The sequence below is a fragment of the Oryctolagus cuniculus genome, chromosome 3 (assembly GCF_964237555.1).
Source record: "Oryctolagus cuniculus chromosome 3, mOryCun1.1, whole genome shotgun sequence".
In the NCBI taxonomy this organism is placed as follows: Eukaryota; Metazoa; Chordata; class Mammalia; order Lagomorpha; family Leporidae; genus Oryctolagus; species Oryctolagus cuniculus.
The window spans coordinates 143,145,273-143,168,748 of NC_091434.1; the positions used below are offsets into that span (position 1 = coordinate 143,145,273).

The 23,476-nt window shown below is 38.1% G+C and overlaps 1 protein-coding gene across 20 annotated transcripts in view; it reads right to left on the reverse strand.

Annotated features, from left to right (window-relative positions):
- Nucleotides 1-23,476, reverse strand: part of MAGI2 (membrane associated guanylate kinase, WW and PDZ domain containing 2) — a 1,584,028-nt gene that overhangs the window by 674,864 nt on the left and 885,688 nt on the right. For all 20 annotated transcript variants that reach the window (XM_070071222.1, XM_070071223.1, XM_070071215.1 and 17 more), the window contains one exon: nt 10,844-10,963. In XM_070071222.1, coding sequence (XP_069927323.1) covers nt 10,844-10,963 — 120 coding nt within the window. The remainder of the gene's footprint in view (nt 1-10,843; nt 10,964-23,476) is intronic.

A 23,476-nucleotide genomic window follows, 5' to 3' on the forward strand; every position in this document is an offset into this window, starting at 1 on the left:
TGCCAGCGCTTCAGGCCAGGGAATTAACCTGCTGCTCCACAGCTCCGGCCCCGCAGCATATTACTTTTTTTTTTTTTTTTTTGACAGGCAGAGTGGACAGTGAGAGAGAGAGACAGAGACAGAGATAAGTCTTCCTTTGCCATTGGTTCACCCTCCAATGGCCGCCGCGCTGCGGCCAGTGCACCGCGCTGATCCGAAGCCAGGAGCCAGGTACTTATCCTGGTCTCCCATGGGCTGCAGGGCCCAAGCACTTGAGCCATCCTCCACTGCACTCCCGGGCCACAGCAGAGAGCTGGCCTGGAAGAAGGGCAACCAGGACAGAATCCAGTGCCCCGACCGGGACTAGAACCCCGTGTGCCAGCGCTGTAAGGCAGAGGATTAGCCTAGTGAGCCCCGGCGCCGGCCAGCATATTACATTTTAATCAAGTGTTATGTTATTAATTCTCTGTCATAATAACCAGAGTTTCCAAGATTACAACAAGGAGTACTTTTCATATGGTGTGAGTCTTCTGCAGCATGATTGTTTTAAAGCACAGACATCAGACTATTTTTTTTTAGAATCATTACATTATCATTGTTACTCAAAACACATCATATTTCTGTTTATTCTGCAGCATGATAAGGCAGATCTTGAAGTTTCCAATCTTGTTTTAGTGCACAGTCTGAAAAAAGGTGAGGTTTATAAAACAATTTACAGAACTACCTACAGCTACGGTAACTTGGTGGGGATTAACATCAATAGTCTCCTGAAATAAAACATTTGCTTTGCAATAAAAATTAGGGCACTGCCTTTTCCCTTGTTGATGTTCTATTCTGAGAAAAATAAGAGATTAGAAGTCAAGTAGTTCTACTCTTTCTGTCCCTCACATTACAGTATAGAAGAACATCTCAAGAAGTTTTATCTTTCAGATTTTAAATTCAGATACAAAAATGACTTTTGTAGGTTAAGATGTTAGGTTATGTCTTCTAAATAATGGATATGTGAAACAAGTGTCTGAAATAGAACAACACAAGGGGGCATGAGGGCACTACTGAGAATGATTGGGGCACATAAAATCCTTGCTTTCAGGAGATCAAATCTAAGACTTAACATGCAGGAGTCACTGAATGGTGTTGTTATTTCAAAGCAACATGGACTGTCATAGGAGAGATTGTAGCAATCCATTTGATCAAGACTATCTTGTGTATCTCTTATAGAAGGAGTCAATGTACTATCCTGGAAAGTCATAGAATTGTCACATCTAGTGAACATATTGCAACAAATATTCACAGTTAGAGCAAAACACCCATAAAAAGTATGAAATCTTGATAGGATTTTTTAAAATTCTGAAAAAAGTGTTATCAATATTATTGTCCATTTTCCACTCCCTCAGAAGGATAACTTCTAGGGTTTTAAAATATTTACCTAATAGTCAAAGCTAAATAAAGTTCTGTTTGTCAAAACAGTGGAGAAAAATATGTATGAAAGCTTTTTTATGAGAGAGAGGGGGGCGGGAAACAGAGGTCCCAACTCTGCCAGTCAACTCCTCAAATGCCTGCACTATCTGGCCTAGGCGTGCCTACAGCAGGCAGCCAGGGACACAGTCCAGGTCTCCCACTATCTGAGCCATCAACTGCTGCCTCCCAGGGTCTGCATGGGCAGGAAGCTGGAATCAGAAGTCAGAGCTAGAAATTGAATCTAGACATTCTGATATGGGATGCAGGCATCTTAACCACTAAGCTGAATGCATAACTCTCAAATTTTTGAGGTTATGCATTACTTTTGCTCCTACTCAGTGAAGAGCATTATTTAAAGATTGCTAGGGTTTCTGTACAGGAATTAGAAAATTATAATGAAAGACATAATTTTAGGAGATGAATTAAGCTGTGAACATCATGGATTATGAAACCTATATTTTTTCCTGAAATTATTAAGAATTGAGAGAGTTAAAGAGTGAGTTCAATGCTCATGAGTGTTGATCTTATTTAATAACGCACCACCAAAAGGTTGTACACTTTCCTCTTAACTATAATTGAACAAAAATGATTAGAATTAACAGCAAACTGATGTTGCTAGCTAAGTGACAGAAGGATTTCATTTTCTTTTATTTTATCCTTTAAGTTAATTATTTTATATGATTTATATAATAATATTAAATTAGTCAATTATTTGCTTCGATCATTCCTGCTAGTCTCTTTTAGGAGGAAAAAATGTACCTAAAAATAGGCATTTGCATTGCTTATTTTGAAAAAGCTGGGCTTACACATGTCCCACAGTAAATGAGAATTTTATCACATTTTAATGTACAATAACACTTCCAGTCTTAATGCCTTACACAGTAGTAAAGCAGCATGCAAAAATTGTACACTCTCTGTCAACAGCTCTGAACAAAAAGCGAATCACTTACCAACAACAACAAAAGAAACCTGGCACTATGAAATCTCAAAGGGGTGTAAAAGTTCATTAAATTTGTTTGTACTACTGGTCAAATAAACATTTAGTGGAATTTATGTGTAAATGTTCCTTGTTCCTGGGTCTCCCAAAATGCATAGCTTTGAAACTTCCACAACAGGAATACTGCCAAAAGAAATAAAATGAAACAAATATTAAAAGGAAAAAAAAACCCTGCAACACAGATGAGAGAGCATCTAGGTCCTTTTAACTGCAAGCCTGAAGAATCTACTGCTGCTATAGAGTTTATTATTTACAAAGTAAAAATTTTCTCTTGTAATAAGGCATAAATGAAGGAGAGAAATGAAAATTTAGACCAATCTGGTCTCTTATAATGATAAAAATATTTTATTTACATTTCCATGGATAGAAATTTGGACTGACTGAAGAATGATTTTTTTCAATGACTATTTAAGGTGTCAATAATAGTTTTCTTTGGATTGAATGTATCTTTATCACTCAATGCCACCTTGATGAGAATACATTAAAATGTCAATAATAAATACATTAAGTTCATGATTTCAGAAAGGCTGACATTGATTCTGATTGATAAAATGAAATAGTTTAAATTTTTTTTTTTTTATTTTGACAGGTAGAGTTATAGACAGTGAGAGAGAGAGAGACAGGTCTTCCTTCCGTTGGTTCACACCCCAGATGGCTGCTATAGCCAGCGTTGCACAGCCTGAAGCCAGGAACCAGGTGCTTCTTCCTGGTCTCCCATGCAGGTGCAGGGACGCAAGCACTTGGGCCATCCTCCACTGCCCTCCCAGGCCACTGCAGAGAGCTGGACTGGAAGAGGAGCAACCGGGACTAGAATCTGGTGCCCATATGGGATGTCAGCGCTGCAGGCGGAGGATTAACCTAGTGAGCCATGGCACCAGCCCCTAAAATGAAATAGTTCTTAACAGTTGTATCTCTTCTCTTAAAACTGAAGTGGTTGGAATAGTTACCTAGAAAGTTATTTACATTGATAGTTAAATTTTTATAGGATTCAGAAAGTGCAGCCAGTCCTTCATATACAGATGTGAGAAAATTTGAATTTCATAGCTCTTGGAAAATAGTCTAAGAAACTAGGCACATTGATTTGCAGCTGGCTCAAGTCCATTTAAACAGTAGAGTCCATTATTAAGAGAAACCTTTGCATGAAGGTGAGTGCCACATTGGCAGTGGATACAGGATTAGTTAATGGTGACATTAAGAACGTGGACTGAGGGGCTGTCGCTGTGGCGTAGTGGGTAAAGCTGCTGCCTACAGTGACGCATCCCATTTGGGCACCGGTTTCAGTCCCAGCTGCTCCACTTCTTATCCACCCTCTGCTATGGCCTCGGAGAGCAGTAAAAGATGGCCTAATTCCTTGGGTGCCCGCACTCACATTGGAGACCTGGAAGAAGTTTCTGGTTCCTGACTTCACATAGCCACAACTCCAGCCGTTGCAGCCATTTGAGGAGTGAACCAGTGGATGGAAGACCTCTCTCTGTCTCTCTCTCTCGCTCTCTCTGCTTCTGCCTCTATGTAATTCTGCCTTTCAAATAAATAACTATTTTTTTTAAATAAACGTGGACTGAGGAAGACAACTGGTATAAGTGGTGAGTAAAACCATGTCTTTAATATTCTAGACAACCAGAAGTAGGTAGGGCAGGAGTCACTGATGCAGAGCCCTGTGTCAATCAGCACTTTGAACAGTTCCTAAAGACCCTTCTGCTTTCCAGGCATTTTCCTCATTGTTAATAACATTTACAATAATTAATTTTTGATCAGCATGCATTACTTATACAGTTTTGCAGGATAGCGTGCATTATCGCACACACATACAGAACATAAACTGATATCAGGCAAATAACATTTCCTTTTCTTTTCTTTATGTTTCGGACCTACCACTAACTCTCTTCCAGTACTTTGTATACTATGCAATACAATAATACATTCAGCCCCCTAGAACTTATTACTCTTTTAAAAAATTTTGTATTATTTATTTGAAGGTCAGAGTTACAGAGCAAGAAGGAGAGTCAGAGAGAGAGAGAGAGAGAGAGAAAGAGAAAGAGAGAGAGAACTTCATTGGCTGGGCCAGGCTGAAGCCAGGAGCCGGAAACACCACCATGTGGTGCAGCAGCCAAAGCATCTTCTGTGGCTTTCTTAGGAACTTCAGCAGGGAGCTGGATCACAAGTGGAGCAGATGGGACTTCAACTGCGGCCCAAAGGGGATGCCAGAGTCACAGGCAGTGGTTTAACCCCCTGGGCCACAATGCCAGCCCCTAGAACTTATTACATCTCTGTGTTGGGAAACTTCTTATATCTCAACTCTATCCTATGTCCCCCCACCCCATGAGCCTCTAATTCTAAGTTCAGATTGACTTTTTAGAATTTCTATATATGAGAGAGGATAAGCTTTGTTTTTCCGTGCGTGGTTTATTTCACCTAAAATAACAACCTCCACTTACATTTTTCTGAAAACTCAAGACACTACAGTCTTTTTTATGACTGATTAAAATACTATCTTGTATATTTGGCACATTTGCTGTACCTATTCATTCATGAATAGACGATTAGGATTATTCCATACCTTGGCAACTGCAAGTAGTTCTGCCGGTGAACTTCGTAGTACGGATATTTCCCTGGAATCTCATTTCCTTCAAATATTATGTTTAGAAATAGCTCCTAGTGGAAATCTATTTTTAGTTTTTTGAAGAATTTCCATGCTGTTTTCCAATAAGGGCTGTACTAATTTGCATTCCCACCAATAGTGTATAAGGATTCCTTTTCTCTACATCCTTGCCAGCATTAGTTTTTGTCTTTTGAATGCCTATCTAACTGGAGAAAGAAGTTACCTAATGGTGGTCCTCAATGCATTTCCTTGGTAGTCATACTTAATATTTTTTCACTTTTTTTGTCATGTGTATTTCTTCATTTCAAAAAACATCTATTTGGGCCCATTTCTTAACTGGATTATTTTTGTTATTGAGTTCTTTGAATTCTTTACATACTTTAGATATTAATTCTTTGTCAGAAGAATAGTTTGTTAATTTTTTTTCATTCGGTTAATTGTCTATTCACCCTGTTAACTGTTCCCTCTGCGGCGTAGAAGCTTCTTGGTTTGACATAGTTATATTTGTCTTTTTTTTTTTTTTTTTTTTTTTTTTGGCTTTTGGTGGATTTTGATGTTTTGGGATGTATCCAAAATAATTATTGCTTATACTAATGTTTTCTCTTTTTTTTAAGATGTATTTATTGGCAAGTCAGAGTTACACAGAGAGAGGAGAGGCAGAGAGAGAAAGAGAGTGGTCTTCCATCTGATAGTTCACTCCCCAGGTGTCCGCAACGGCCAGAGCTGCACTGATCCAAAGCCAGGAGCCAGGAGCTTCTTCCGGATCTCCCACGCACAGGAAGGGGCCCAAGGACTTGGACCATCTTCTACTGCTTTCCCAGGCCAAAGCACAGAGCTGGATGGGAAGTGGAGCAGCCGGGTCTCAAACTGGTGCCCATATGGGATGCTGGCGCTTCAGGCTAGGGAGTTAACCCACTGCACCACAGCACCAGCCCCGCTTCTACAAATGTTTTCAAGTGCTCCTTCTATGTTTCCCTCTAGTTGTTTCTTAGTTTTAGGTCTTTCACTTAAGTCTGGTATCCATTTTGAGGTGATTTTGTATATGATGAGAGCTAGAAGTGCAGGTTAATTTCTCTGCATGTGGCTATCCAGTTTTCCCAAAGGCTGTCTCTTCTCCAATGTATGTTTCTTGTGCCTTGCTGAGAATCAGTTGACTGCAGAGACACGGGTTCATTTCTGGCATTTTTGTTTTGTTCCATTGGTCTATGTGTCTGTTTTTGTGCCAGGGCCATGCTGTTCCGGATCTGTAGAAAGCCTTAAAATCGGGAACTGTAATGCCGACAGGTTTGTTCTTTATGTTCAAGACTGTTTTGAGTGTTCAGGGATTTTGTGTTGTCATATGAATTTTAGGATTTTTTTTTCTACAACTATGAATTATTTTATTCACATTTTGGCAGGGATTGCATTGAACTGTAAATTTCTTTGGCAGTGTAGACATTTTAAAAATATTAATTCTTTGCATCCACATGAACATGGGTTTTTTTGTTTCTTTTTCAAATTCTTTTCATTTTCATTTTATTACTTTCATTGCAGAGGCCTTTGACATCCTTGTTTAAATTTATTCCAAGGTATTTTTTAGCTATTATAAATTGAATTGCATTTATGAATTCATTCTCAGTAAGTTCCTTATAGAAGTACACAAATGCTGCTATATTTATGTTGATTTTGAAGCCTGAAATTTTGATTAATTCCTTTATTAGTTGTAATTGTCTTTGATAGTATCTTTAGATTCTTTTATGCAGGAAATCAAGTAATCAGCAAATAAAGTTGAACTTACTTCCTCCTTTCCTACCTGTATGGCTTTATTTTTTTGTCTTGTCTAATTACTGGGCCTAAAAGTTCCATTTTAGTATTCAATAAGATCAGTGTGACCAGACATCCCAGTCTGGCTCTGGATCTTTTGGAAAATGTTTTTAACTTTTCCATATTCAATATGAAGTTCCTGGAGGGGTTTTCACCTATACCCTTTATTATATTAAAGTATGTATTTTCTATATCTAATTTGCTTAGGATTGTTTATTGATCATGATGCTGTTGAATTTTCCTGAAGGAATTTTCTATGTTTATTGAGATGATCCTATGATTTTTGTTCTTCATTCAGGTGATGTGGTGTATGGATTATTGATTTGCCTTTGTTAAACCATCTCTGTATGCACTGGGTAAATAGCATTGATTGTGATGAATACTCTCTTTGTTGTGCTGTTGGGTTTCATCTGCTAGTATTTTGTTAAAAATGCTGTGTCTATGTCAATGAGGGATGTTCATATATAGTTTTATTTTTGTTGCGTCTTTCCTGGGTTTTGGATTCCAGGTAATTCTCTATTATAAAAATCATTTTAGTTTAAAAGGGTCTCCTGCATCCATTTTCTTTTTAAATTATTTATTTGACAGGTAGAATTATAGACAGTGAGACAGAGAGAGACAGAGAGAAAGGTCTTCCTTCCGTTGCTTCACTCCCCAAATGGCCGCTACGAAGCCAAGAGCCAGGTGCTTCCTCCCGGTTTCCCATGTGGGTGCTGGCGCCCAAACACTTGGGCCATCCTCCACTGCCCTCCAGGGCCACAGTAGAGAGCTGGATTGGAAGAGGAGCAGCCGGGACTAGAACTCGGTGCCCCTGTGGGATGCCAGCGCCGCAGGAGGGGGATTAATCAAGTGAGCCACGGCTGCGGCCCCTCCTGCATCCATTTTCAACTTTTTAGGAATAATTTGAGAGGAATTGATATTAGTTTTTCTTTAAAAATTTGACAAAATTATGCAGCAAAGACATGTGGTCCCAGACTTTTCCTTGTTTAGAGACTTTTTATTACCGTTTCAATCTCATTGCTATTGGCCTGTTCAGGTTTTCTGTCTTCATGGTTCAATTCTGATAGGTAATGTGTATCCAGAAATTCTTCCATTTCCCCCCTAGATTTCTCAATCTGTTGACATATAGGTATTCATAATAGTCCCTAATGATTCTTTGTATATCTGTGGTATCAGTTTTAATATCACCTCCCAGGTATTTAAAGAGTCCTTAACTTATAGCATCTCAGATCTACTCATTTAATTATGTTTCTCATCTAAACCTATATGTGTCCTTTATTTGAAAAGAAAAATCTCCATTCAGCCATAGAGCAAGGTAGTCTATATTTCACATGAGGCTGATATGAGACCACTTGAAAACGCTTGTGGAGAATTGAACTAAAGATAAATTTATTTGAGTAAACAAAAGTTTCAAAGCTATATATGGAAGAATTTTCAAAGAGTTGATGGAAATGTGTATTATGAAATATGTTCTATGAATTTTAAGAATTTTTTGGAATAAACTCATAATTCTGATTTCTATTTACTTTTGGAAATACCTCACCCTGGTAGTCTAATATAAAAGCTTATAGAATTTTCATGGTTAAATAAGGCTCATTACTGCATGTTGTTCTATTAATCAATACTCATTATTAATAGCTTTATTAATACCATGTTTTACTAGTATATTTCATCAACTTGATTGAAAAGGTAAAAATATCATCCAAATCATGGAAAAGAGTTCCTTTACCAACACCTGAGAGCTGTCATCAGAACCAAGATCTCTACATCATTCATATGCAAGGCCACTCAGTTACTATTCTATGGCAAACTGAAATGACACATTCAGACTGAGGGTAGGACAAAAGAAAAGCTTTAAGAATCCATTAAAGTTCTGCCTAGGGCCACACAGTAAGACTATGGGCTAGGCAGGAAAGTCAGAAGCTGGGAACCCAATCCAGGTCTCCCATGTGGCTGGCAGGGAACCAATCAGTTTGAGCCATCACCTGATACCTCCCAGTGTGCACATTAGTAGTAAGCGGGAATCAGAAGCAGATCAGGACTCACACCCAGGTGCTCCGATATGGGATGGAGGCCTCTCAGTGTCACCTTAATGACTGAGTCAAACTCCACCCCATAGTCTTACTGTTTGATATGCAGCTTAATAATCAGATTATACATGATCACTAAGGCCAACAACTAAACTCTCAAGTGCTGAAAAGATGTCTGAAGGCATTTCAGAGTAACCCTTTCCAGCTAAAAATATTTGGCTATGCTCATAAAATTCAGGATTTTCCATCAAAAATTAACTGAAACTTAAAATATAATCTAAGTTATATTTTAAAATATTGATATTAAATTTCATGATATGTGGTTTGTTATGCTAATAATTAAAATAGACATTTGGCTTATTTTTTCAACTTATATCCAATCAATTTTTTAGTCTTATTTTTTACACGCAAAAAGCCATATTGTTAATCATGCTGCATTTGGAGTGATTCTGTTTATTAATCCATTAGTTCCCCACTACATTGATAAGGTGTTTAAATAAGGTAACTAAATATAATACATTATTATTGACAGACATGGAGATTAATAAATGTTGCTAAATAATGTCATAAAGCCTACAAGAAAATATTCTATAAAGTTTTATTTACTGTAGCTTCTTTGATAAAGTTAGTTTCTATGATTTAGACAGATGGCTATTTTTTATATAAGACAGCTTTAAATTTTCAACACAGCTTCTTTCTGTAAAATGTGCTCAATCAATCTCTATTATCTTTTCTCTTGACAGTGGGAAGAAGATACAGCACTAACGCATTAGATCATTTCTTTTCCTTCAGAATTTCTCCCTGTTTCCTGTAAATGTGGCAATAAGTAGCTAACAGTCTCTGTCATATTTAGGCAAATGTCTCAGCCTAATTGCCTTAGGAATGCCACGTAACATAAAAGATTTCAATACATCCACCAATCTCAAAAAACTGAGTTCTTGAATAACTACAGTCCACTGAACAGAGCCGGACCTGGAACCCAGGCACTCTGATATGGGGTGCAAGTGTTTCAAGTGACATCTTAACTGCTGGGCCAAACTGGTAAATTTTGGTTTTAGCATCATTCACTATTAGCTGCAGCTCAGTAAAGCTGAATTTATCTTTGAACTTAGTAGTACATATACCTAGGCTAAAAATATAAAGTAAAAATATGAAGTAGGAAGGAATTAGGAATGAAAAGTATTTTTACTTATTTTTAGCTATGTTACTTCAAAAATTCATTTTATATATACACAGAAATCTAATTCCTTTAAATTGAAAGTAAATTCATGTGAATGTTATCCAAACGGACAAACATCACTGTATCAACACATTATTATTTAATTGTGTTTTTCAAAGCTGCCATTCCCCTTTCCTAGCTCATACTACTAAGGTGCAGCACTACTATACGAGTTGCACTATTTATAGTAGGTGGTAATGTAGCCAGCTTAAGGACTGAGACAGATTCTGGCTCAGGTTACAGTACACTTTCTCATGAACATTCCTCATGCATCCAAAGTTTGGGTCTTATTTGCTGTTTGTGTTTGCTTTGAGTACCCAAGGAGACCTGGCGGTCATCCACCCATCACATTTTCCCACCCCATAATTTCACATTGGAGGTAAGCAATGGCCAGGGAAGTGGAAGAAACTTGAGGAAACTACAGAGTTAGTGACAAGGATGGTAACCTTACCCTGCCCACTTTCAGATGCCACCTAGACTCAGCAACATTTTATCTGGAAGGCTACACTTTTGCCTCAAGAGACAATCACAAGGATACTTCAGTGGGAATAGACATGTATATTTCTCATGGCACCTTAAGAATAGGGTAACTACGGTTATACTTGAACTTTTCTTTAGGACACATTCCTAAAATGATCGTATTAAAGCTCTCAAGCCCCAGACAACAGCACATTGGTTAGCTGAGATCCGGATGCATCCCAACCACTTGGGAAAACTGAGGCAACACGGAAGAGAGACGGCAGGAGAGTCGCGCTCACCTTCATAAGTGCCGCTTTCCAGGAGAGCACCGCTTTTCTCCAATTCCATAAAATCTTCAACGGTGATGAAGATGTAGTCCACTCCAGGGACCTCGCCCTCCTTATGTGGCCTTGTGGTGCCTGAATAAGGAAAATCAAAAATAAAAGGAAGACTCAGTGGCTTGTCGTTGAACTGCCCAAATACCACCATACTTCTATCTACTCAGCAACACTTGCTTGTGCATCCTGCAGGCTGGCGGTGTGCGTGCGTCCCTTGGTGTGTCTGGCAGCAGAAGGTGCTGGAGGGTAAAGATTAAATAGACAAAGCTTTTTTTCTTCATCAAACTTCTAAAGAGTTTATTGCCATGGAATGTGGTCACATAGATGTTTCAGGGAAAAAGGCAGACTGTTGTGCCCTTTCTGAAGAGGTGGTTTCAATCGTGGGCCAGGAGTCTGCTGGCTCAGGAATTTACATATTTCACTCCTATGAATGGACCTCTATTGTTCTGCAGACTGCTGTGCTGGGACATAAAATACAACACAAAGTAGACATTTTAGCAAAATGTCAATTTTTCTTCATATTTTTGGGATCTACATTTTTTTGGAGGGGGGACTATTTCTTGATTTTCATTTGTTATCTTTGAACCAAAAAAAAAAAAAAAACATACCCCCAAAAACTCATATTTGAGTTAATGGATCAAAAAATTCAGAAGTACTTAAAATTAAATATTGATTGGAATTGAGTCATACAACAGCATTGCAAGATAAGATATTGTGGCATGCCTCTATCCCATATCAGAGCCCCTGGGTTCAGGGCTTAGATCTGCTTCTGATTCCAGCTTCCTGGTAGTGGAAACCCTGGGAAGCAACAGATGAGTCCCTGCTACTCACATAGGAGATTCAGATGGAGTTCCTAGGGGCTGGATTTGGTCTGGCTCTGCCCCAGCTGTTGCAGGGATTCAGGGAATGAAACAGTGAATGGAAGATTTTCTCTCTCTCTCTCTCTCTCTCTCTCTCTCTCTCTCTCTTTCTCTCTTTCCCTTTCTGTGTGTGTGTGTGTGCGTGTCTCCTTTTCAAATATAAGTAAAAATAAATGCATTTTTAAGACTGAAAAAAAACTGCACTGCAAATTATAATGGTGGCAATATAGTATCTCATTAGCAGGAGGGAAATATTTTCATGCTATCACACAGGCTCTCCTTTGTCTGGTCTTCCATCCCTCCCTCCTTTCCTTCTCCTCTCCTTCCCTTCCTTCTGACCTACCTCTAATTCTGATTGAACTGAAAGGTAACACCCTATCCAGGTTACTGCATGGAACCATAGCTCCTACTTCTTGTCTCTCCTACAGAGGAAATGAAGCTACTTGTTGGTCATCAAGTACCCCACCTGTGGCTCAGTCCAGCTGTCTCAGAGAACACAGCCTTCCAGGCGCGCTGTCCATGTCGTTTATGGAGCGAGAGCAGAAAGACTATTCAAGGCTCCAAGTTTGTTCTCTGGTATATTTCCTTCCCTGACCATGCTGGATTCTTGCTTTCTTCTTCTATACCACTTACCTAAGGTATTTTGCAGGATCAGATTGGAACTTACATAATACATATATGCAAATAAATATGCAGAAATATTTAGAGGAGAAAATATATGAACAATATAGTGGCATTGGAGGGCATCCTCATACTTAAAAATTTCACCCCTACTGTCTATTTACTAAACAAAAACTGCATCTTAAACCCTTAAATTTTATTTTTACTCTATGAATCTGAAATGTGTATCAACTAGATCTCTCAAATAGACTGTAAGTTCCTTTTTTGGTCTATTGGGATCAAATCTGAACTACAAATCAGAGCTGTAATGCAATTTCAGAATGTAGAAAGTGCTAGGGAATTGATTTTAGCTAAGAATAAAAAATCTTATTGAAAATGTTTTTTTAAATATTTGAAGACATTATTGTCTAAAATGAAGCTTTATAACCCTTCTTTGTGCTTTGCAAAATAATTTCTATAATTATGTTTAATGACATTCCCCTGAGTTTGTTTTATTTTGTTCAGCTGAGCCACATTTTGCAAAATTTCCTACTGCTTTTATATTATGAAATACACACCTCCCACATCTAGAATGCATAGTGTTGACAAATTAATAATTCTATGAGAAACTATGCTTTCAATATCCTAACTTCTATGTGCTTAACCTTTGTGAATTAAAAAGGTATTAGCAGTCTTTGACAATCAATTTTTCAGTTTACTTAGAACACACTCTAATCATTAAGGCAAATCATGTAACAAAGATTCCCATTTCCCTTACTAATTCGAAGGCATATTTCAGAGGCTCCATACTTTGCTTTATTGACAGCATGTGGTGTGATCATGCACCCCTAGCAGAATGTGAGCACAGGAACACGTGCCACAGGGCAATTGCCAGGACTGCTGACCTATCTGGAGTACCCCGTCTGGACTAACCTCTAACAAACACGCCTGAGCCCATAGTCTCCTTGGGAAGACCATTGCTACTTCTGGTTCACTAAGTACCTTTCCATGTCTACCTTGTGCCTCATGTTTCTTATGACTGTATCCCTATGCACCTGCCTAATGCCGGCTGCCTGCATGGACTGGGAGCTCCCCTACATCATTGTGGCTTGAAGTTGTACTCTACAGCATCAACTGTCACAATCCATCTTTGCTACCCATTGCACATACTCTGTCCTCATTCTCTGCTTTCTAATTTTAATCTCCAGTTTCTTGATCTCTGCTATTTCCCTTGTACTCCTCAAGTCTGGATTTAATTGACTCCCTAATAGTGGATTAGGAACAACATAGATTTTGTCCTTTCCTATAATTACTCATCAACACTTTCTCACTAGTAAAAAGGCCTACATACACAATTGGTTAGTTCATTCATAGACTGCAGTTGCTATAGAAAACCATAACCTTTCACTGACAAGGTAGACTACCAACTTAGGCTATCTATGTCAGTTTGGGCCAACTGATGCTGGGAACCCCTTATGTATGTCTACTGGACTTTCTGTCATCTCTGTCACATTCCTATCACTTCCAATACTCTAATGTTTTCCATTTCCATAGAAGACATGGGCTCATTCATTTTGGATAAATCAAAGAGATGATATGATATCAAATCCCTTATGTAGGATATTACTTATATATGGATATTACTCATCTATCTTACTGAGTCCCTTCTTTGGCTCCTTTCAAAATGTAGTTTTTGAGGCTGGCGCTGTAGCATAGCGGGTGAAGCTGCTGCCTCCAGTGCCGGCATCTCATATGGGTGCTGGTTTGAGTCCCGGCTGCTCTACTTCCCATCTAGCTCTCTGCTATGGCCTGGGAAAGCAATAGAAGATGGCACAATTCCTAGGGCCCTGCACACATTTGGGAGATGTGGAAGAAGTTCCTGGCTCCTGGCTTCTGATCATTGCAGCTCCCGCTGTTGCAGCCATCTGTGGAGTGAACCAGCAGATGGAAGACCTCTCTCTCTCTCTCTCTCTCTCTCAACCTGTAACTCTGTCTTTCAAATAAATAAATAAATAAATAAATCCTTAAAAAATGTGGTTTTTATTTTTTTATCACTGTTACATACACAGGCACTTTAAATTTTCAGGCAATTCTAGAAGGCTTAGTATTTTTATTTATTTTTTAATATTAATTTATTTATTTGAAAGGCAGAGCACTCAAAGCAGCTTGTAACTCTCCTCTCACAGTCATCTTTGATTCTTTCCTCAATCTTTTATTCCATTGCAAACTATTTGGCAAGTCCCATGACTGTAACCTTGTAAGGTCATCATCCCACTTGCAAGATCTCGGGGGCAAGCACTGCCCTCTTGGAGCAGGTGACAGCTCTGGCTCGGCTGCACCTGTCTCCCTCGCTTACTTGCCTACCCTGCTTCCTGTTGAGTCGTGATAATGCCCAAGGCTGGGCACAGCCATTCTCTAAAGGTGCCTCTGTCTATTCTCTCTGGTCAAGAGAGTTGGTTGCAAAAGGCAAGGTAAGGAAAGCTCAACGTTAAAAAGAGATCAAGAAAACTCAGATTTTATTATTTACACAAAAAGGCAACTCTTCCCACCCTTGAATGCCAGTGGCAGAATATCTTAAATGACTCGTTTTGCAGAACATGGGAGAGAGCATAATTTAAAAAGTTTCTAACTCAGAAACAGTTTCCTTTCTGGCCTAACATGTGTCACTTTGCTTTCTTTTGTATTAAAATTCCCATCATTAGAACTACCCCTTGGTTAAGACAAAAGAGCAATTGCATGTATGTAATGTACATGTGTGCTATATACATGATATACATGTAGCTGTAGCAGATAAGAATGCAAGCTGGGGAATCAATCTGCCCGTGTTTGTCAGGACCCTGCAATTAGCTAATGAATTCATCTCAAGCAACATCCTTCACCTCTATACATTCTAAATTTCTTATCTATATAATGGGAGTAACACTGGTAGCATCTTTAGAGTGTTCCATATAAGATAACTAGGACAATGCCTGGCACACATTAAGCACTCAAGAAGGATTGTATGTTAGTTAAGTATTGTTGATTGAAAGAGGGAAGATATTATCATGGATTCTTTTTGCTCACTAATTTGTCAACAATATTCATTGAGTATTTAGTATGTGTTAAGCATTATTCTCAATGCTTCAGATCTATCTTTGAATAACATGGAATAGGATCCACACTCTCACAGAACTTATATTTTAACAGGAAAAGGCAAAGAATAACACAAATTAAATAAGAAGAAAACTATAGAGTGTGCTATATAAGGTTAAACCCTATTAACTGTAAACCAGGTCAAGGGGCTGGTGCTGCAGGGTAGTGGGTAAAGCCACCGGCTGCAGGGCCAGCATCCCATATGGACACCGGTTCAAGACCCGGCCACTCTACTTCTGCAGCACTCTGCTATGGCCTGGGAAAGCAGTGGAAGATGGCCCAAATCCTTGGTCCCATGCACCTGCGTTAGAGACTTGGATGAAGTTCCTAGCTCCCAGCTTTGGATCAGCATAGCACCTGTGGAGTGAACCAGTGTATGGAAGACCTCTCTCTCTCTCTCTCTCTCTCTCTCTCTCTGTGTGTGTGTGTGTGTCTGTCTCTTGGTGCCTCTGCTTCTCTATAACTCTGCTTTCAAATAAATAAATAAATAAATCTTAAAAAAAAACCTCAATAGTACCTATTATCAATTTAGTCAGTTACTGAGATTTCTGTTAAGTGAGACAATATGGAGGAAAATGTTGGAGAAAAGAGAGAAACCATGAGAAAAAGACCCAGAGGGAAGTAGACACCTACAATATCTACAATACCTGGTGTGACTATTACAGGGTGGCTGGGATACAACAAGAAATCCATAAAGAGCCTGGTTATATTTGAGGATGAATCATTAAATTATATCTATCTATCTATCTATCTATCTATCTATCTATTTATCTATCTATCTATATTTCTCGGTTTATTTTAGGTCATTTGGCTCAGCATACCAATATGGTTTTTCTTTGAATTTTCAGAATTCTTTCTATAGGGCTGAGAAATATGATGGAGCAGGGTGTGCTCTGATGACTGGTGTGTGGGCACACATAGACATTACATATCAATCCTCACCTTTACAAGAAGAAGGTGCAGGCATGTTGTTATCAAAATGTTCTTAGAATCAAAATTAGGGACATCAGTGTTCCATTTTTTTGTTTTAAGACTTTAGGCAGGTGGCCCTAAATTTAAAAAGCATCTACTTGGTCATGAATTTTCTTATCATGTATCAAGGTAAATAACAGACACGCAAGGGCATTTTGAAAAGTAAGAGTGAATAGCATGCCAACAATATCCATATTCCTCTTTAATAATATTAATAGTAGTAAGAATATCAGAATTTAGCTAATATCACTGATAATATTTTTGGGAATCTATTTTAATTAAAGTTTTAAATTAGTGAGCTTCATTCATTGTAAACCTTCTTGCAAAGAAAAAATTGTTATACCTAAAGTCATAAGTCAACTTTTTAAATTGGGTATAATTGAATATCTCAAGATATAAATCCATATTTTCTGCTCACACACTAAAATGTGGGATACAACTCTTGGTCACATTTCTTTTGTTAGACAATCACATAAAATGGGTAAAGCCTAAGCACAGGCTGCAAGTTTTTTGTCATTTTCTGAATGATTTGAAAAATGTGAAAGTGCTCATAAACCCTAATTAGAGGGCCATTTGAAATTTACCCACAGGCATGGCACCTTCAACAACAGGAGGCAGAAAGCATAATTTTCGATCTATGTGTCTAGGAAGAATGGTTATTAGTTGCTGTTAAATCAGTTGGTAAGGCAGTGATTGATGAAGGGAAAAACAACTGGAGATCTATGAACACCTCTCTGGAAAGTAATGTGATTCTAAAAATAAGGTAAACACATATGAGGCAAAATGAAGAGCTATACAATGGTACACTGGAGCTAAAATAATTACTATCTGGAGAAATAGTTAAGCTGACATTCCTGAAGCAGTTACTTACCTTATTTCTATGCTGAAATAATTATAGTTGCTTTCTCAACTCAAAAAAAAATTTTTTTTGAATAGAGGGTTGACAGGGAAGCAAGTCTCAACAGTGACAGGGGTAGAGATAGAATGATAAAGAGGAAATTTAGATGATTCATCATACAGCTAAAGATGAAGCTTACCTTCATCTTCATTACTCTTCTATTTTTGGTTAGAACTTGACTAAATAGCATACAGAAAAGTCCAAAATGATTTTTATTATCCAAAATACACTCATATTTCATTATAATTTGTTCCTGACCACTCCTCCAAAAGAAAAATAAATAGAACTAAAAGGGAGGAAATGCTAGTTGAGTCTTGCTGCTTCTATTAAATTATTTTTTAAATGCGACTTATTTATTAATTGCTAAATGAAATGCTGCCTGACTAGTGCCTCCATCATGAGTTAATGAAAGCACAAAGTACTTCTTCTCAAAAGACTGTATGAAGAGGACGAATTTTCTCCCAAATGGTTAGTTTATTATTGATAAATAGTGAAAGCACATGGAGGCCACTCGTCATTTTGTTACCATGGCAACCGGGGTGCCAATGGAATTTTAAAAATTATTCTACTTGTAAAAAGATGAAACATTGCCCCTTTTCCCTTAGAAAGAAAAGAACATGATGTTTGTGGTCAGTACAATTCTAAAGCACATTTCTTCTTAGCTTTATGAGATTTCCTAATTTTAGGGGAAAAATTGTTTTTAAAGTTACTGGCTTAAAGGAAAGTACTGTTACTCAGGGTTCAGTGCAGTTATCTACTGTGCTCTATTTCGGTGTGCTGAAAGTTGCACAGTGCCTCTTGCATGGCAAGCATCCAATACATACTTGCTGAAGAAATAGACTTGAAATTGATCATTAATAGTCAATGTGTTCTAAGCAGATGGGTCACTGTGTGAGAATCTGGGAAACTGATTTCTGTTCTTAGGCATATTTCTGAATGTATTCTTTCTTTTTTCCTGGCGTTTCTCTACTGCAAGCTGGAGAAAATACATCTTGACAGCTAAAGTGACTTCCTCTCAATTTGACCTTTAATGAACTCAGATTCCTGGAGACACTTCTTCAGTTTATCAGATACTCATTAGCAAGTGTGAACACCACCATCAGATTTGTGTGTGTGTTTTCAATAAAAACATTCATGAGGTTCATTGGCCAATGCCATTAATCAATTTTCACAAAAGCAACCTATACCTTGGATTTTATTATTCTCATTTTCAATGATAAAAATCCCAGAAGTATGACTTTATACATAGAGCTAGAGTAATGAAAGCAAACAAAACAGTTTGGGTCATTGAATCATATGTGATAGATGATAAAGTAATATGGATACTGTAGATTTCATAGTAACTAATGGGATGGATTAGATTAAAGTTAAAAGAATGAGGCCTAGGGCCGGTTCCACGGCATAGAGGGTGAAGCCACCGCCTGCAGTACCAGCATCCTATATGGGCACCAGTTCCAGTCCCGGCAGCTCCACTTCTGATCCAGCTCTCTGTCTTCGCCTGGGAAAGCAACATAAGATGACCCAAGTCCTTGGGTCCTTGCACCCTCATGGGAAACCAGGAGAAGCTCCTGGCTTCTGGCTTCTGATCAGCCCAGCTCTGGCCATTGCAACCATTTGGGGAGTGAACCAGTGGATGGAAGATCTTTCTCTCTGTCTCTCCCTCTCACTGTCTGTAACTCTACCTCTCAAATAAATAATAAATAAAATCTTTTTTTGACAGGCAGAGTGGACAGTGAGAGAGAGAGAGAGAGACAGAGAGAAAGGTCTTCCTTTACTGTTGGTTCACTCTCCAATGGCCACTGTGGCCAGTGCACTGCGGCTGGCGCACCGCGCTGATCCGAAGCCAGGAGCCAGGTGCTTCTCCTGGTTTCCCATGTGGGTGCAGGGCCCAAGCACTTGGGCCATCCTCCACTGCACTCCTGGGCCACAGCAGAGAGCTGGACTGGAAGAGGGGAAACCGGGAGAGAATCTGGCGCCCTGACCGGGACTAGAACCCGGTGTGCCGGAGCCACAGCCGGAGGATTAGGCTATTGAGTTATGGCACCAGCCAATAGAATCTTTTTTTAAAAAAAAGTAGCATTGGCAGATACTAGCAATGTTTGGTGTCCTTGAGAATCAGAGCACTTTTTTGAAAAGAAACTTCTCCCTAAATATCTTGGATTTAAAAGTTCAAATTAATGTCTCATGTGGCATGAATTACTCTTTAAAATTTTAACAGCTTGGATCAAGTATGTATCAAACCTAAACTCAGTGGTTCATAACTTGTATACATGGATTTTAAAAAATAATCAAAATAAACTTATATTTAGTTCCATTTTTTTTCATGAAATTTATGATGTGTGACCATAGAATCCACAATGGAAGACTTCTCAAAACACAGATCATTGGTTCTCACCCCCAGTTTCTGGGTCAGGCAGGTTTCTATAGGGCCTGAGAATGTGCTTTTCTAACAAGTTCTGGAGCAATGCTGTAGGTTCAGGAAAGGTAACTTGATAACTACTGTTCTAGTCTTATTCGTATCTTAGGGAACCCTAAGTAAAAGCAGTGTTAAATCGCATCATCACAGTCAACTACCCTAGCCCATAGAGCAAGTGAGTCATGACTTTGGCACTGACCCTAAAGAAAACATATAGTCATAGACTACTGTGTTCAAACTAAGCAAGCCCTTTGCCACTTACTGGTGCATCAATCATGAAAAGTACATTGGATCCACAGAGCACTCTCTATGCTACTTCACACTTCTTTCACATAGTTGATGGAATGTTCTCTTAGAGGTCACATGAATTTGGAAAATAATGACCTCTCTCCATTTATTGGAGTTTATAAAAAACTATCACTATTATATGAAGTCACATAACTGTATAAACAATATGTTTAAATTCTGAAAGACAGAAGGAGACTTGGATATAGCTCACCAGCAAGGATCAATGATAACATGGTAAATAAACAAACAAACAGGTATCTCATGAAGAAGATCTCTCCCACTCTGGTGAATGTCAAAACTTAGAAGGTACAAATGAGAAATCTGTAGAGAGCTAACAAGTAATACATGATAGCATCCCAATATTTCCCTGTATAACAGTGTCTGATTTGCTAAATAGATAATCACAACTATATGAATAAAACAAGTTTAGGAGATAGGTAACTTGCATTTTGGAATTAGTGCCCACAAAGATCTCTGTTGAAATGTATTTGGAGAAATAATAACCATTTGTCAATTCCTCTATTTACACAATTATAATCTACACAATTATTTCCCTGGTGTAAACATTGAGTAAATGAGGGTAGAGGTGAGAATTAGTTTCATTTAAAGGTTCAAAGTTATTTGTCTTTCATTACATGAACTCACACTCAAGATCATGAGTAAAAAGAAAGGCAATACCTAGATGGATAATTTTTGAAGTTGAACTATTTATAGGCATTTTCAATTTTAATGTTCTTACATGGTGATCACACTTAACTACTGGCAGTACCAAGATATCATTGACTTCTAACAGTCAAGCACTGAAGACAGGCTTGGGCAAAGGGCATGACTTCATTCACTTGAATGGTCATTCCTTTGGTGACAAAACATTCGTAGCCTAATGCCTATCCTTATTCCTTCACAACAAAGTCCATCTTCTTCACCCATCAAATTCCTGAGGAAACTTTTGGTTCACAAATTATTTTCCTTTTTTAAAAAAAAATTTACTTGAGATATGCAAATTTCACTTATATCACATATACAGATTGAGGAACATAGTGATACTTTCCACCTTACCCTTCCTTCTGCCCACACTCCCACCCTTTTTCCCCCTCCATCTCCTATTCCCATTCTAAATTCTTACAAAGAACTACTTTCAGATCACTTTATATTCATAGGATTAACCCTACACAAAGTAAAGAGTTCAACAAATACTGTGAAGAAAAAAACAGCTTTTCTCAACAGTCAAGACAAGGGTTGTAATCAATCTTCAAATCTCAAAATGTGAATTTCATTCTTACATATTACATTTTAGATACCCTATTAGTTATCACAGATCAGGGAAAAGATATGGTATTTGTCTAAATAGGAATTTAGACAAATACAAATTTCACTCAATACAAAGGTTCAAAATGTTTTCCACATTAAAAACTCTGTGGTTACTTCACTTGTATCCACAACACAGAATAATCCACTGCTGGTGGATACAAAGATGACAAGATTGGACGACTCCCCAAGGGAAATCAGGTCCTTAGATCATGGTATTCCCAGTTTTTGGATCCATTCTCACAATGTATAGCTATATAAGTTACTACAGAATAGCTGAACACTGCACTTTTATCAGCAAAATCGGGCAACAAGCCAGCTCAAGGTTCATGACTTAAGTATTAATTTCCTGATTTTTTAAGAGACTAGAAGATGATACATGGCCCCTTTTTTACCAATCAATTTATTTTTGAACATTTGATTTTAATTCTTCAGTGTCTAGTTTTGATAAGTCCTATATTTGGCATTCTACAGGATTAATAGAGAGCCTTATGATTCCCTAATTTATTATTTAACAGATAATGTTTCATGATTATATATTGAGCTTAAAGAAAGGAAAGATCAGCCCCTTTTTATAGAAACAATATATAGTTAGTGTGAAGTTTTTATATTCTCCTCATGTAAAATTAATCTGGGAAAAAACTAGACTGTACAGATACCACTAGCCCTCTGAAAAATGCTGACATGACCTTCACTGTACAGAGGTGCAGTATATCTTAACTAGCATTTTATTACTATAAAATCTTGTCCTGATATTCACTTATAATGTCATCATGTGTCTCTGTGGCATCCATACTCTGAAATGCCCAAGGTAAATCACAGAAGAGGCTATGGAGTATTAGAAAATCCAGATGAAGGTGAGAAGGCAGCCATCTACTTAGGAATTTCAAAATACTGAAATGCTTGTCAGATCATAGGGTTTACATTGCATATGTGAATGACTCATTATCATTTTTTTTTGAGATTCTCAAGTAGACCCATGTCAAGTTATCATGAAAGGAAGGAACAGAATGAGAGGAAAGGGAAGAATGGAGAAATTATTAATGAGTATCCTCTAGGAACCAGAGGGCAGGTAGGGTGCTTTTATTCTTGTTCAAAGTTTTGAGTTAGTATCTGGCATTTGGCCTAGTCATTAGGACACTGCATCTAGTGTTAGAGTGCTGCAGTTTGAAACTTGGCTCTGGTTTCTGATTCCAGATACCTGCTGATGCACTCCATAGGAGGCAGAAGGTAATAGTTCAAGTGGCTGGGTCACTATAACCCATACAAGATACCTGAATGAGTTCCTAGCTCCTGGCTTCAATGTGGTTGGGCCCAGTTGTGACCATTGAGGGCATCTGGGGAGTGAACTAGTTGATGGAAACTCTCTCTCCATTTCCCTCTCTGTATGTTACTGCCTCTTAAATAAATAAATGATTTTTATTTAAAAAATGTCTTGAGCTACATTATCCCCTGTCCATCTGATATAACTTATGTTCACAATACTAGCTATTGTTTTAGTTAATGGCTTATTACACTACTTATTATTTTTTAATGGAAAACAGGACAGAAATTCATAACTTGACTTCCCTGTTTTGAAAAACAAATTTGCAGAATTGGAGACTATTAGAGGAAAAATACATTCAGCCACAGATAAAATACACTTAATTCCAAATTCCACATCAGTGAGCCTTTGTGTGCAGAAAATATCTGCTCATGTTTTGGGAGACAGGCAATTCTACCCACTCAATGACTGCGGGCCAGCCACTAACTGTCGAAATGGATGGCCAGCTACCCACGGAGGATAGGAAGGAAAAAAGTTGAAAGGTGACATGATAAAATCAAACAATTAGCATTTGAGAAAAAACACAAGCACCCAGATTTTATGCATAAATAATTTTATGTCTGTAAATGGGAGTACAGGGGAGTAGAATACAATGCTTGTCCTTTTGGAGACTTAAGCAGCATCCCAGATCTATGTGGGTTTAAAAGGCAATAGGATTCTGTTTCCATCCAACTATAATAACCCCCAGGACCCTGCGATCTTAATCCCAGGTTGCCATGCTTCTTTCCTAATTGGAGGGCTAATTAAAAGTGATAAAAGGTAAAGAAATGTGTATTGTGAGCTGTCAAATACTCATTTG